We start from the raw sequence: 15,571 nt of genomic DNA on the forward strand, positions 1-15,571 counted from the left end.
AATATATATATATATATTAGGGCCGGGACTTTAACGCGTTAATTAAGATTAATTAATTACACAAACATTAACGCGTTAAAAAAATTAACGCATTTTAATCGCACTTATTTTTGCCCTGCGGAACGTTTCTCACTGGATGAGTTTCAGGCGTACCGATTATACTGGAGCACCAACTAACGTTCATGACTTCAGACAACAACAAACCACAGTGAACAATAGTCAAACATGAACGAAGAAGCTGAGGAGACCGCTTTGGTTGGCCCCGTGGATGGGACATTTTGTTTTAAAAAACGGACGGATGGAAGCGTCGATAAGAGCACGGTTGTATGCAAATTATGCAAAAAGGAATTATGCTGCATATCACCGCAGCACATCAAGCCTCAAGTATCATCTCAATGCAAAACATATAGCAGCTAGCGTGGAAGCTAGCGTGGACGTTAGCCCGACTCCGAGTACAAGGACCCACACCATACTTGCCCTCAGAAATCGGGAGCATTTCAAAATGCAAAATTGGGGGGGGGGGGTGGATCGCCGGAGCTGTTAGATTAACATTAACATGTAGTTGTAAGTGCACTGCCTCGCGGCCTGTAGCACCGTCCTTCATGGAGCATATGTGTGGACTGGACCTGCATTTTACAGGACAGGAGTGAGCAGAGAGTAGAGTAGTTGTCGATTCTTGTTCTGTTTTCTGTGAATATCTGCCTCCCCCTCTCAGACTTTTGAGTTGCGCGCGCTACTAAAGAGACGTGTTACCATGGAAACCAAACAATGGTGTAGCTGTATTAAAGTCAGACTGGAAACAGTCGAGTGTAAATCTGATTTTGTCAGAAATCGGGAGAAATATGACCCCGGGAGGAAACCGGGAGAGGGCAATGAAATCGGGAGTCTCCCGCGAAAATCGGGAGTGTTGACAAGTATGACCCACACCCAACCCACACTCAACCAGATGACTGGTTTCAGGGCCAGGATAACTAAGTCCACGTCTGAAAAGATAACCAGCTCACTGGATTGCACTCGACTGTAGACCACTTGGAGTGGTAGAAGATAAGGGGCTGCAAAAGGTACTACAGATTGCATCGTCTGACACAACATATGAGCTGCCATGCAAAAAGACATTGACAAAAAGAATCCAGCAGCTTTATGACAATGAAAAGGAAGATAAAGATAATTTATTGGAGAAAGCTGAATGTGTTGCTGGGGATCATTGGACCTCGGTAAGCAATTCAAATTACCTCTGTGTGACGGCACACTTTATTGACATCTTCTCACTGTTCTCAGGTCAAATATTTATATGTGATTAAAAATGCGATTAATTTCGATTAATTAATTACAAAACCTCTATTTAATTAGATTAATTTTTTTAATCGAGTCCAGGCCCTAATATATATATATATAAGCTATAAGATGGCCTGCTATAAGATAGTGTTCTTTATTAATAATATGATATAGCGACTTGTTTACGGTAATATGAGCCCTGGAGGGGATTAAAAGTGTCATTTGGCAAGTTTATTTAAAAAAAAAATCCAAAATATAAAAATCATATCTCCCCCTTACTTTTTTCCTTCCTCCACCCCTGCTCCAATCCTGCTTGCAATCCTTCCCACCCTCTCTCTCTCTCACACACCCCCTCACACACAGGGGCGGAGCTTCCTACAGGCAATATAGGCGGTTGCCTAGAGCGCCACCCAGAGGGGGGCGCCAAAAATTGCAACAATTTTTTTTTTATTTATTTATTTATTTTTTGCTTGGCGCAGTTTTGGCGCCCCCCCTCTATATCTGCAACCATTATTCTTACATAAAAAAAAAAATTCTAACATAAGGGAAAATGAGCCAAAAATCTAAAACGGTCGGTCGGTCTAAGAGCCTCGGCTTTAGGTGTTCACAGTCAGAACATGCTAGAGCAATGTGCATTGATGGGTATCGGTCAAGTGTTTATAAAATTGAGCGTTGAGGAAAGAAAGACTAACGTTAGAGAACTATGAAGAGGCAAAAGCCATCTGGGGCGCAGTATAAAAACAGAAGAAAAGAAGAAGAAGAGAAACGTGCCAAGGTGAAAGGTATGCAATTTTGATTGTATTGTCAACATTAGCGAATGGATCATGTAATCTTGCTAGTTAGCCAAGCCAACGTTAGCTAGCCAGCGTTTGTTATTGCCATTCAGTCGAAACTGTCATAAGGCTATTTTCTTTGTGTCATGAAATAGAAATATTAGTAATAATAACAATGTTAGTTTTGGTGTAGCGAGCTAGCCAGTGTGATGGAATGTTAGTTAGTTGGTAACGTTAGCTAACGTTAAGTTTACCTCAGAAAGCACATTGACTATCCGAGTCAAACATTTGCCAAATTCAACCCTGTCATAATGTGCGCTAACGTTAGCTAACTAGCTCAGTGGTTCTCAACTCCAGTCCTGTTGAATGTTTTCGTTCCAACCCAGAACTAACACACCTGATTCAACTGTTCTAATAAGATAGGCATAGCTCTTGATTAGTTGAATCAGACCTGTCAGGCTGTCCTAATGCTTACTAACTAAATAATAGCTACATTTAACAAATGGAAATTATTCAATGTTGATAATACACATTTTGTTATATCATTTTAGATTCACTTTTAAAATATCTGGGACCATCTGCTGCATCAGTTGACAAGGAACCGCCATGCACCTCAGCTGTGCCGGCTTCCTCAGGTGAGTGCAATGTGTCAATAGATGTTCCTGATGATAAATAATTGAATGTGAAATCCAGTCAATATATTTGCTCTTGTGTGTTCTTTCTATATTTATAGACCTAGAACCACATGAAGGAACGTCAGAACAGCAAGCTGCTCATCCTGATGAGATGACCACTGATTCCACCCTGCCACTGACCGCTGTGTCTGTTTGTTCTGGTGAGTACAATATGTCAATAGATGTTCCTGATGTGATGATAAATAATTGAATGTAAAAATGACTGTCGTGCCATTTCTAATCCAGCCAATATATTTGCTCTTGTGTGTTCTCTATATATGTATAGGCCCAGAACCACTGCAAGGAACGTCAGAACAGCCTGCTGCATCTCATCCTGATTGCACCACAGATTCCACCCATACACTCTTCTCAGGTGTGTGCCTGATGAATGTAAAGATGTTTAGCTATAAACCTAATTGTCCTCATGCTTTCAAATAATTGCTTTCTGTTTTTATTTACATTTTACACACTGTCCCAACCTTTTTGGAATTGGGGTTGTGTGTGTGTGTGTGTGTGTGTGTGTGTGTGTGTGTGTGTGTGTGTGTGTGTGTGTGTGTGTGTGTGTGTGTGTGTGTGTGTGTGTGTGTGTGTGTGTGTGTGTGTGTGTGTGTGTGTGTGTGTGTGTGTGTGTGTGTGTGTGTGTGTGTGTGTGTGTGTGTGTGTGTGTGAAGATATTGTGAATATGAGGTGAGAAAATGTGCTTCACATGCCCTCCAGATGCAGCAAAGACAGACGATCCACTACCAACCGATCCTGCTGACTGCCCTTCACATCTCACAGACACAATGAGGACAGAGTTTGTTCGGAGAGGACCATATCAGATAACACCTGATTTCATTTTCCCAAGGAGAGATGATGGGAGAAGTTGCCACCACCAGTACTTCAGCAGGACCTTAGTAAATGGAGAAAGGATCAAAAGAAGTTGGGTGACATATTCAAAAAAGAAGAACAGTCTTTTTTGTTTTTGTTGTCAACTTTTATCTCCAAAACAAATTCATTTAACAAATGCAGGACTGTCGGATTGGAAAAATGCAAGTGCTACTTTGACCAGCCATGAAAATAGTCCGGAACACCTGAACAATTTGGCGTCATGGAAAGAATTGGCAGTTCGATTAAAACAAGGTACAACAATAGACAAACAAGAGCAGGCCCTCCTTGAGGCAGAGAAGAGTCGGTGGAGAGCAGTGCTGACACGACTGGTTGCTATTGTACAGTCTCTGGCAGGGCGAAATATGGCATTGAGAGGAAAGACAGAAATACTCCACTCTCCTTCAAATGGAAACTTTTTGAAAGAGGTTGAGCTTTTGGCGCAGTTTGACCCAGTGATGAAAGACCACATCCACAAGATTAAAAGTCAAACATCCCACCACAGCTACTTGGGCAAAACCATTCAGAATGAGTTGATTGAATGCATCAGTGGAAAGATTCTATCAACAATAGTGCAAGAAATAAAGAAATGCAAGTACTTTTCCCTCATTTTAGATTGCACCCCGGATGTTAGCCACACTGAACAGCTGTCAGTAGTCATCAGAATTGTGACACTGGAAGAAGACCCCCAGATTAAAGAGCACTTCATGGGATTCCTAGTAGCAGAGGAGTCCACTGGTGAAAGTTTGTCCGCCCTGATTTTGAAGAGGCTGGAGGAGTTGCAGATTGCCTTTGATGACTGCAGAGGACAGTCATATGACAACGGCGCAAATATGAGAGGGAAGAACAAGGGAGTACAGGCCAGGCTACTGCAGTTGAACCCAAGAGCTTTGTTTGTGCCTTGTGGGGCACATACACTCAATTTGGTCATTGCTGATGCTGCCAAAAGCTCCAAAGATGCCATATCATTTTTTGGCATTGTGCAGAAGCTATACTGCCTGTTTTCTGCCTCTACACAGAGATGGGCCATCCTCAAGAAACACGTCAACCTTTCACTCAAAATGTGGTCAGAAACCAGATGGGAGAGCAGAGTGAAAGCTGTGGAGCCTCTGCGATATGAAGCCGCAGCTGTGAGAGAGGCACTGCTTGAGGTGAGAAACCAGGCCAAAGACCCAATCATCAGGATTGAAGCCCAGTCTCTGGCAGAAGAAGTGGGGTCATTCCGCTTTTCACTGTGCACAGTGGTCTGGTATGACATGTTAAGTCAAATTCAGCAGGTGAGCAAAGTCCTGCAGTCCCAAACAATGCAAGTGGATGTAGCAGTAAGTCTACTGAAAAAGACTGAAAAAGCTCTCAAATCCTACAGAGCCACAGGCTTTGTGGCTGCACAAACATCAGCCAAGGACATGTGTGAAGACATGAATGTGGATGCAGTCCTTGTGCAAAAGCGGCTGAAGTCAACAAAGAGGCACTTCTCATATGAGTCTCCTGATGAGCCATTGAGGAATGCCTTGCAAAATCTGGAGGTAACGTTCTTTAACGTGGTGGTAGATGCTGCAGTGTCAGCACAAAAGGAGAGGTTTACCACTCTTGAACATGTGCAAGACAAGTTTGGCATTCTGTACAACTTCCCAGACCTGCCACACCAAGAGCTGATGAAGCAAGCAGAGGCACTTGCACACACCTTAAGCCATGGAGGGCAATCTGATTTGGATGGGAAGGAGCTGGCTCAGGAGTTGGAAAATGTACCTGACTTGCCATCAAAGAGCATGACAACTCTTGAGTTGTTGAAATTCATACACACAAAGCAGCTCACCGAAATATATCCCAACTTGTGTATTGCTCTGCGGATCAGTGCAACGCTACCAGTAACAGTAGCTTCAGCCGAGAGGAGTTTTTCCAAATAAAAACTCTTGAAAACATACCTGAGGTCCACCATGGCTCAAGAACGCCTCAGTGGTCTGGCTGTAATCAGTATTAACCATGAGGTTGGTGGTCAGATTTCATATGATGATGTGATTGATGACTTTGCAGCGAGGAAGGCCAGAAGGATTGCACTGTAAATGGAAACCAGTAGGAGCTAATATGTAGGCCAACCTTGTGTGATGATAGGGAGTGGAATGTAAATAGTTCTTGAGACAAAGTGAATTTGTAATTTTTATGTATTTGTTTGTTTATTTAGCATATTATATTTTGATTATTTGTCATGTGTAACATATTTTACAATACATAATTTTCTTTTAAAGCAAATGTGCACGTTATTTTATTGTTTGTTATTGTTATTATTATTATTGTTTGTTAGCTAAGTTGTTTGTTTTAATTCTTTAGTGTGCACTTTACATTTCTTCTTAATTTTCTTTGAAAGCAAATTTGCACATTCTTTTATTGTTTGTTATTGATATTATTATTGTTTGTTAGCTAAGTTGTTTATTTGTTTTAATTCTTTAGTGTGCACTTTACATTTATTCTTAGCTCTTGTTCTTGCTTGTAATAAATAAAGCTGCAGTACTTTACTGTATAACTGTTAAGATGTTTTGATATTTTTTTTGGGGGGGGGGGCAGTGGTGAAGCTCGCCTAGGGCACCAAATGTGCTAGGTCCGCCCCTGCTCACACACCTCCCTCCCACTCTCTCTCTTGAGTCCGCCCTTCAAGGCTCTTGGAGCGGATAAAGAGAGGTATATTTACTCTTGTGTTTCCCTGGATGATGTAAATAGACTAAGTGCCATTTTTAGGGGACTTTACGGAGCTCATGAGGCCGCCCTTTCAGGCACTTGGAGGGGGGAAAGAGAGGTGCATTTACAGGTATGTTTCCTTGGATGATGTAAATAGTCTAAATCCCATGTTAGGGGGACATTACGGAGCTCAGGAGGCCCCCCTTTGAAGCTTGAAGATCGGACAAAGAGAGTTGTATTTACTGGTGTTGATCCCTGGATGATGTACATAGTCTAAGTGTCATGTTAGGGGGACATTAAGGATCTCAGGAGTCAGCCATTTGATGCTTTGTTAACATTAATGCTTTTTTTTGCTTTTGGTTGTGTTACTACAGATGTAGCACTTCATTTCAGACTCCAGCTTACAGCTTCCTGCCTACGACCTGCCAAAGACCAGTATAGAGGAATGTTAAGCCCTCCCACTATTTTCCAAGAGGGCGTTGCCAGATTTTCAATTTCAGGTTTTAACCAGGAGATGACGCTTCATTCACAAATACAGAAAGACAAGTTTCATGGACTTTCAGTTGTGTTTTGAAGAGCATTTGAACACATCAATATTTTAGATACTATACTAAAGTATATCTAATCTTGTAATTCAATAATATATAGTCTTTATATATTAAATAATCATAATAATAATGTAAATGTTTACATTACACTTCTTTATTTGTTATGCTCATACTTTTACCTTTACAATCGTTTGCTTTAATATGCAGTATATTTTTTGTATATTTTTGTGTTTGCTTCCTCCTGCTCCCTTTCGGACACATACTGTATGATTTATTATTATTATTAATATGAAGATATTATTAAGATAATATAAGATGTTACTTTATTGATTGAACATTTTAGTTTAGAATGTGCTGTCCCACGGTAATTCAGAAGGCTCACAGGTCACATTCCGACAATTATTTAAAACAATAGACTTTCACACCGTCTACAGTTTGATTTGTATAGAGGGAGCTCTGTGGCTGAATGGCCAGCGATTAGGTGTGGCGCATTTATCATAGGTGATCAGAGCTAACTGCCTACCGTCAGATTTAATTTAAAAAACAGATCTGATTTTAAGACTATTTCTGCGCTCATAAAGAATGATAAGAATAAGAATAATGCGTATTGAACTGGTTTAATTCATTAGTGAGTTTATTTAACACTAAAACCACCAATCGGGTCAATTTGTGTGATGTGTGTTGTGTGTGTGCAATGTAACTTTTTTTCAATAAAATATTAAAGTCTCCCAGTCCGTGACTTTTCCTGAAAGTGTGTTGTTAAAAATTGCATTCTAATAGCGGGATTTGACGGTTTTTTAGGTAGGCCTATACAAAAACCTCTGGCGGTTCTAGTATTAAGGTAATTAGGTACAGTAGAAGCCCTTTTTTATCAGTAACGAATTTAGCAGTTGAACATAAAAGTCAACGAACTGAGGGTCACTTGCAATGAAAGTGTTGTGTCTACTGTAAGCTTTTCACTCAGAGTAACCTACAGTTAATTTAGCTGCTGGAGAAGAAAGATCAGGGGGCAGGGGGGGAGAGAGCTGTGGTTGATGGGCCATTAGTTGTGTAAATACACAGCTGAGAGCTGCCGTTTCATTCAGACTGTTTAAAAAATGGTAACAACGGACTATTTTTCACGACGAGGCTCCATTAAAATATAAATATTTTTAGTGTGTTTACTGAGTTTAGGCACGTTAATAACGTTTTAATGAAGTTGAATACAGTATATTCATATTTGTCAGTGATTTCATGTCATTTCATGTAGATCTGCAATACAAATATTTTTTGGGGTATGGGGGGGTCTGGGACCCGGAGTAATCTGAGGCCGTGAGCTGTTATGTGCCATATTGACACGCATGGTGTTCTTTTTTTATATATTATAATGAAGTGCGAGCTGTGTGCTCGAGTCTTCCTGCCTGTCGGCTCTGCTCATGGATGTATAATAAGGCTCTGCTGCTCCGAGATGATGGTCTAGCTCAGGGGTCTGCAACCTTTTTGACCAAAAGAGCCATTTTGCTCCTTTTTCCCAAAAATGTTTTTGTCTGGAGCCGCAAAACATATTTCATAGCTTGATAGCTAATACAGTTGTATTTATTGTTATATCAGACAAAAACTACAGTTTTTTGGATTTATTAGGCTATTTATTACATTATATAAAACTGTTAACCTCTAATAAGAAACAAAGAACTCCTAAAAGGATAATTAAAAATAATACACAGGCCTACTTTAAAATAAATTAAACACAGCACTTGGGGAGTCCTCTGCACATTTGAAGGAAAAACAAATATTATTAAAATGGGCCCACTTTGAAATAAATAAAACATATAGCTGCACCCTAAAAAGAGTTAAAGGTAGGGTACAGTAGTTAAGAATGAAGAAACCAGCTCGAGTGCGCTAGAATTTGGAAATACACAACCGGAAAAAATATGCCTCTTCCTTCAGACTTTCTTACAGAGTCCCTCCTCCAACACACACGAACGCGCATCATCAATGAGGTCACGAGATAAGTTTGTGCACAGATGGAAGGCTGACAGGCAGTTAGGCCATCCAATTATTTTAGCTGGGCCGGCTAAAATGATTGGTCGTGCTTTTTACAGCGCTACGGCTTCCAGAGATTACTTTTTGTATGTATTTATTGTCAACGCATTTAATATATTCATTGCTATCGGGACGTTATGAGCATTCCATGGAATATAACAAAAAGTGTTTTCTGAAATAAATTACATACCCCATTGAATTATGACGGAAGATTGTCAGCTGTCTTCCTCTCCCGTGTTGTTCCTCGATATGTAAAGGCTGCAACACCGTTGACAACTTCTCTCTCTACATATCAAACATACCGGTAAACCAGCATCGTTTGCTGTGAAAGCATATAACTCAGTCCACACAGAATTAAATCCTGTGTTCCTCCGGTACTTTACTTTGATTTATCCATAGTTCGGTCATCGAGCCGGGGGTCAGGTTATTCACCCGGAGGAAAAGGCGCTCGGCCGCTCGCGCGGGACCGTAGCAGGATGTGACGCATATTTTAGTTGACCTAATTAAAACCGTTTTGTTTTTTATTTATGTGTCACAGTATCACCTCAAAATACAAGATATGAAATATTTTCAACCATGCAACAAAATATAAATAGTCCTACAAATACTTTTATTTTATTTCCTTCTTATTTTTGTCTAAGCTCAAGGGAGCCAGAGCAGAGGGCTTAAAGGGCCGCATGAGGCCCGTGGGCCGCGGGTTGCCGACCCCTTGTCTAGCTTCAGCAGCTACATTACCTACGGGTGCGTTCATTAATATTAAATGTGCGTCCGGATTCACTGTGGCACAGACTGGACCGCTGGTGAACAGCTGTTAGAACGGGCCGTTCAGGTGTTCAGATTAGAGCTCCCTGTCGGAGCGGCAGAGTGTGATGTGAACTGAAAAGTGTTTCTGTGACAATATTATTTAAGGAATCGTTGAGCTAGTTAGCTAGCATATATTGTCACTATCTGCTAACGTTAGCTTTAGCCTTCTATTTCTAATAGTTTTTTTCATAGGCTATAAACAGAGGTGGTATAAGTATATATATATATATATATATATATTGTACTTGAGTAAAAGTAGAAGCACTCAGATCTTGTACTAGAATAAAAGTAGAAGTACTCAGATCTTGTACTTGAGTAAAAGTAGAAGCACTCAGGTCTTGTACTTGAGTAAAAGTAGAAGCACACAGATCTTGTAGAGTAAAAGTAGAAGTACTCAGGTCTTGTACTTGAGTAAAAGTAGAAGTACTCAGGTCTTGTACTTGAGTAAAAGTAGAAGTACTCAGATCTTGTACTTGAGTAAAAGTAGAAGTACCAGAGTGTAGGAATACTCTGTTACAGTAAAAGTCCTGCATTCAAAATGTTCCTCAAGTGAAAGTAGAAAAGTATTCTCATCAAAATATAGTGAAAGTAGCGACAGTAAAAGTAGTCATTGTGCAGATTGGTCCATTTCAGAATAATATATATGATATGTTTTATAATGATTGATCATGAAAGTATTCTCAAAGCTGGTAAAGCATTAATATTAACTGTGCGTCCGGATTCACTGTGGCACAGACTGGACCGCTGGTGAACAGCTGTTAGAATGGGCCGTTCAGGTGTTCAGAGCAGAGCTCCCTGTCGGAGCGGCAGAGCGTGATGTGAACTGAAAAGTGTTTCTGTGACAATATTATTTAAGGAATCGTTGAGCTAGTTAGCTAGCATATATTGTCACTATCTGCTAACGTTAGCTTTAGCCTTCTATTTCTAATAGTTTTTTTCATAGGCTATAAACAGAGGTGGTATAAGTATATATATATATATATATATTTATATATATATTGTACTTGAGTAAAAGTAGAAGCACTCAGATCTTGTACTAGAATAAAAGTAGAAATACTCAGATCTTGTACTTGAGTAAAAGTAGAAGCACTCAGGTCTTGTACTTGAGTAAAAGTATAAGCACACAGATCTTGTAGAGTAAAAGTAGAAGTACTCAGGTCTTGTACTTGAGTAAAAGTAGAAGTACTCAGATCTTGTACTTGTGTAAAAGTAGAAGTACCAGAGTGTAGGAATACTCTGTTACAGTAAAAGTCCTGCATTCAAAATGTTCCTCAAGTGAAAGTAGAAAAGTATTCTCATCAAAATATAGTGAAAGTAGCGACAGTAAAAGTAGTCATTGTGCAGATTGGTCCATTTCAGAATAATATATATGATATGTTTTATAATGATTGATCATGAAAGTATTCTCAAAGCTGGTAAAGGTGCAGCTAGTTTGAATGACTTTGTATACTGTACTGTACTTTGTATACTGCTTGTGGATTTACTCCAAGTGGAACTAAAGTCTGATTTAATACTTGATTATATTTCACATCATTCATCCACATCTGTAAAGTAACTAAAGGTATTAAATACATGTAGGGGAATAGAAGTACACCATGTACCTCTAAACTGTAGTGGAGTAGGAGAACAAAGTAGCAAAACATTGAAATACTTAAATAAAGTACAAGTATCTCAAAATTGTGCCCAAGTATAGTACTTGTTGAGTTTATGAACTTAGTTACTTTACACCATGTGGCTATAAAGATAGAAAGACTAAGCCTTGCACAGAGGCATGAAAATACATTTTCAAAATGCTCAACAGTGCTGCCAAAATTATAAACTGACTGCTACACAATTAAAATAAATGCTTTTATATATTTCTATTAGATGTGACTCTTTGGCGTTTCTGTTATTATTAACACTGCTGCTTTAGTTGTTCTGACTGCTGAAATCGTCTGTTATTCCTCATTTTAAAGCCGATATTCCGTGGGGTGGGGGAGCCGGGGGCTCGGATCCTTGTCACCTTTTTCATACAGATGAGTTTGCATCCCAAAGCCTCAGTCACCTTAATTCATGTAATAAAAACATCTCAGGTCAGTAACACTCAAAGCTAAATGTGCAATACCATGTTCAGCTATGTTACTATTTATAATGTTATTGTTGTTACATCCGAAGATGTACATATTGGAATGATTTATTAACTTACAGTAGGCTATTTTTTACAATGGATTTATTAAATTACTTTGAATATTGTCATTGTTGAAGGCTTTTAGAGAAGGATGAACTATAAGCCTGAATTACATAACATTTTATACCTAAAAACATAAAAGCCACAATAAATAAATCACAATTATTCTAGTTATTTTTACCTCCCGTATTGCTTTCAACCCACCAGCTTTTATGGTGTTGTTACATCAATAACTGTAAGCTTGTCATATACAGTCTATGGTCACTCAGAGTAACCTACAGTTAATTTAGCTGCTGGAGAAGAAAGATCAGGGGGGGAGGGGGGAGAGAGCTGCAGTTTCATTCACATTGTTTAAAAAACGGTAACAACGGACTATTTTTCTTAGCGGATGCATGTCAATTTAAATCAATACATACAACTATTTTTTAAATCAATAAAAACATTTTCTAAATCCATAAAAGCATTTAAATTAATATTGGGAGTCATGTCGTTACTTTGTTGACAATGTGGCCGTGTAATAGGCGGGATCATTTGCAGCGACTTGTTCCTTATGGGGAAAATAACACCCGTCATGCAGACCAAGATCCCTCCGCTGCGCGTTGGGATCCTGAGTTTAGGCACGTTAATAACGTTTTAATGAAGTTGAATACAGTATATTCATATGTGTCAGTGATTTTATGTCAATTTGGCGAACATAAACATAAATGATCGTGGTGAAGATGATGATTAAATTAGGATTAAAAATCGAGAGCCGGGCTTCATTTCCTCCCGTTCGTTTTTTTCGACTAAACAACATTATTTTGTTAAATAACAACATGGTGATGTTTTGTAAATGATTACATGTCTCTTATTTGGCACAATAGTATGATATCCGTGACATATGGATCTTAACAAAGTTCCGCTGTACATCCAGCGTACTGTATCTGACTTTATTTCACATGAGCTCCAGTGTGGAACCCCACTGCACCCCCTGGTGGATCAATGATCCATTGCAGCTGGCTTCATTATAATTACATTTATCTATCACGGGGGCGGTCTAAAGTCAAGCTGGAGGTTTTCCCTTGAGCGCGGGCAGATCACGTACCAATCACGGCCCTCGCGTTTCAAACTGTCTGAAATGAATCGCTACATCTGTAAGTAGGGCTGCAACAAATGACTAATTTGATAATCGATTAATCTATCGGTTAATGAAACGATTAATCGACTATTCGGACTATTGCTGTATGCCTTGCACAATTTCTCAAACGCTCTTATTTAGCCATCAACTTTTAGATTTAGCTTGAGGTTGTTTTAGGCATGTGGAAACTAACAATGAAGACAATAAAGATGAATACTTGATTCAAAAATATATATATTAATAAATTAACTAAACACATTTTGAACACAATTAACATTGCTTTTTATTTAAATAAAATAAATAATATTTCACATCAAAAGAAACAACAGTGTTTTAGCAAATCGTATTAAATAATCTGATGACAGAACTGTAAACAGAATAGCTGAAACTTTAACAAAATAAATAACTCAGTTACCTCTAATCATTAACCCATGTTTGTATAATTGAGCTAACTCTGTGTGTTGCTGCTAGCATACATAACACCTGACGTGGAAACGTTACTCGTGGATGGGGCTACAGAGCTACTAGAAAGACAGTCGAACCCGGTGCATTCTTCCGTCTGAATGTGGTGCACTCTTGCTAAATGTTTAGACAAATTGCTCGTGTTACCGCCCTTACATGCTAAACTCTTTTTGCACTTTAGGCAACGAGCATCGAGACGGTTAAAGTTTAACCGCACCTTGGAGCCAAGGCCGGATTAACCATATGGGCAACCTGGGCAAGTGTCCAGGGGCCCTTGAGCAAAGAGGGCCCTCAGTGACAAGATTAAAAAAATAAAAAAATCTTTTTTTTTTTTTTTTTTTGGTTACAACCTCACTCATCATACATCGTTTTAAATGACACTCACTCTTCGCCATAAATAACACAGCTTTTCCATAGGGTCAAATTACTGTAGGCCACTGTACCGCAGGTCTCACTATGTATGCGCTCAACTTTATTACTATGCGGCGGCGGTGTATAGCCGAATCACAGCCCCACCCTTGAGCAACCACACAATTTCACTACATATTTTACTTTTGTAACTCTCAATGTTTGTGACAAATAGAACTCCTTGTGTACTTGTACTGGCAGCCAGCCAGTCATATTTTGGCATTAAGTTGGGTGCTGTTCTGAGGTTTTGATTGATATCACCTACTGTAGGTCTTCTTGAGCAGGGGCGGACTGGGACTAAAATTCCGCCCTGGAAACTGACCCAGTCCGGCCACATGAAATTTCAAATGTTAGAAATCCGCTGTTTATTATTTAAAGTTTTACGTCCGATTCACTCCTTTTTTCCTCTCTGTACACAGCTCCAGTTTTGGAATTGGCCTGTCATCAGATTTCATTTTCAGTTACTGCTGTAGCGGAAGTTTATTAAAATTATTTTTGATGAAATACTTGAAATCTCCACCCTCCATAATTATTGCACTTGCTTCAGTTGCTTGCTACTTTTTAAGGGCGGTGATGACAGTTATAGTACAAAATGAAGTTGATGCGATTTGTTTGGATTGTGAGGCATGACTTGAGCCTCATTTGATTGGTCAATCCCTCGATTTTTTTCACCAAGGGAAGCCAATTTCGGCTAACCTCCTCTAGCAACAGAGAGTGCAATCTACTGTTTCATCATAACATCTAGAGGGGCGCTGTTTCACTCTTTGTAAAATACTCAATGAGAATGGGGGAGAGATGGGCCGGCAGAATAATTACCGAAACTAAATGAAGTGTTTTTATTTATTTATTAAAATTATAACTATAATCCAAAAAAACAGGGGAAGCCTAGGCTTCCCTTGGCCTCCAGGAGAAAACACCACTGAGTTCAAGGGATAATTCTCACGCACCTCTTGCTCTTGCCCTGCACTTGTATGTGCCAGTTGAGCTGGTTCTTCCACCAGCTCAACTCTGTCCGTCATCATGAACGCAGGAGGCTGTCTATTTTAACTCGCACCCTCATCATTCTCTTCATCATCTTGCACTTGTTCTAAGCTGCTGCTGATGGTGCTTGTAGCATCGCTGCTGCCAAAAAGGTCTGTCAATTTGCGACATTTATATGCTTCACCTGCGAGTGACTTCACCTTTTTTTCTCTTGTCTTCTCGGCCCCACCTTTTTCTTTTTGTTTTCTTTGATTTTTATCCATGTTTTTTCCTTTTCCCTGTCTGCCGTGGCGTCTAATCCCTTCTCTTCGTGTGGCCGGTCTTTTTTCTTCTTCGTGTGTGATTATTTGACAGATAAGAACCACACAACTGCATTAGCGTCCGCTCAGTGGCGGCCGGCCCATAGGGACGCCACCCCCCCTCTTCCCACATGTTTGATTGTCATTAAAAATGAAAAATAAATTAAAAAATATATTTCCCAAAAATATATATTTTTTATTTTTATTTTTAAAGAACAAGGTAAATATTATATAGTTGGTATCAGTAAAATGTATAATCTACAATAAAATCTGGTTTAAAATTGTTTTACGATGTCTAAAGTTACTGATAAGTCACATGTTTCCTGCCTGGCCGCAGCGTGTATCATTACCCTCTCTCGTCCGGGCGGTAGAAAGGAGCCCTCAGCCAGAGCAGCAGCAGCCAACAAGCTGACTGTTGCTATCTGTAAACTATGCCGCCGAAACATAATTTCAGCCAATCAGCGTCGTCAGATATGATGCTCAAAGGGCGCCCTGTTTACA

The 15,571-nt window shown here is 39.5% G+C and overlaps 1 protein-coding gene across 1 annotated transcript; it reads left to right on the forward strand.

Annotated features, from left to right (window-relative positions):
* Window positions 1-2,876: 2,876 nt before the first annotated feature.
* LOC307022752 (zinc finger MYM-type protein 1-like) lies at window positions 2,877-14,881 on the forward strand (the record flags this gene model as incomplete). The annotated part of the gene is made up of 3 exons (XM_079655645.1): window positions 2,877-3,095; window positions 3,440-5,115; window positions 14,771-14,881. Exons 1-3 carry the CDS (start codon window positions 2,942-2,944, stop codon window positions 14,879-14,881), a joined length of 1,941 nt encoding a protein of 646 aa, XP_079511771.1. The 5' UTR covers window positions 2,877-2,941.
* Between the last annotated feature and the right edge of the window lie 690 nt (window positions 14,882-15,571).

The sequence above is a fragment of the Notothenia rossii genome, assembly GCF_949606895.1.
Source record: "Notothenia rossii genome assembly, chromosome: 10".
NCBI lineage: Eukaryota > Metazoa > Chordata > Actinopteri > Perciformes > Nototheniidae > Notothenia > Notothenia rossii.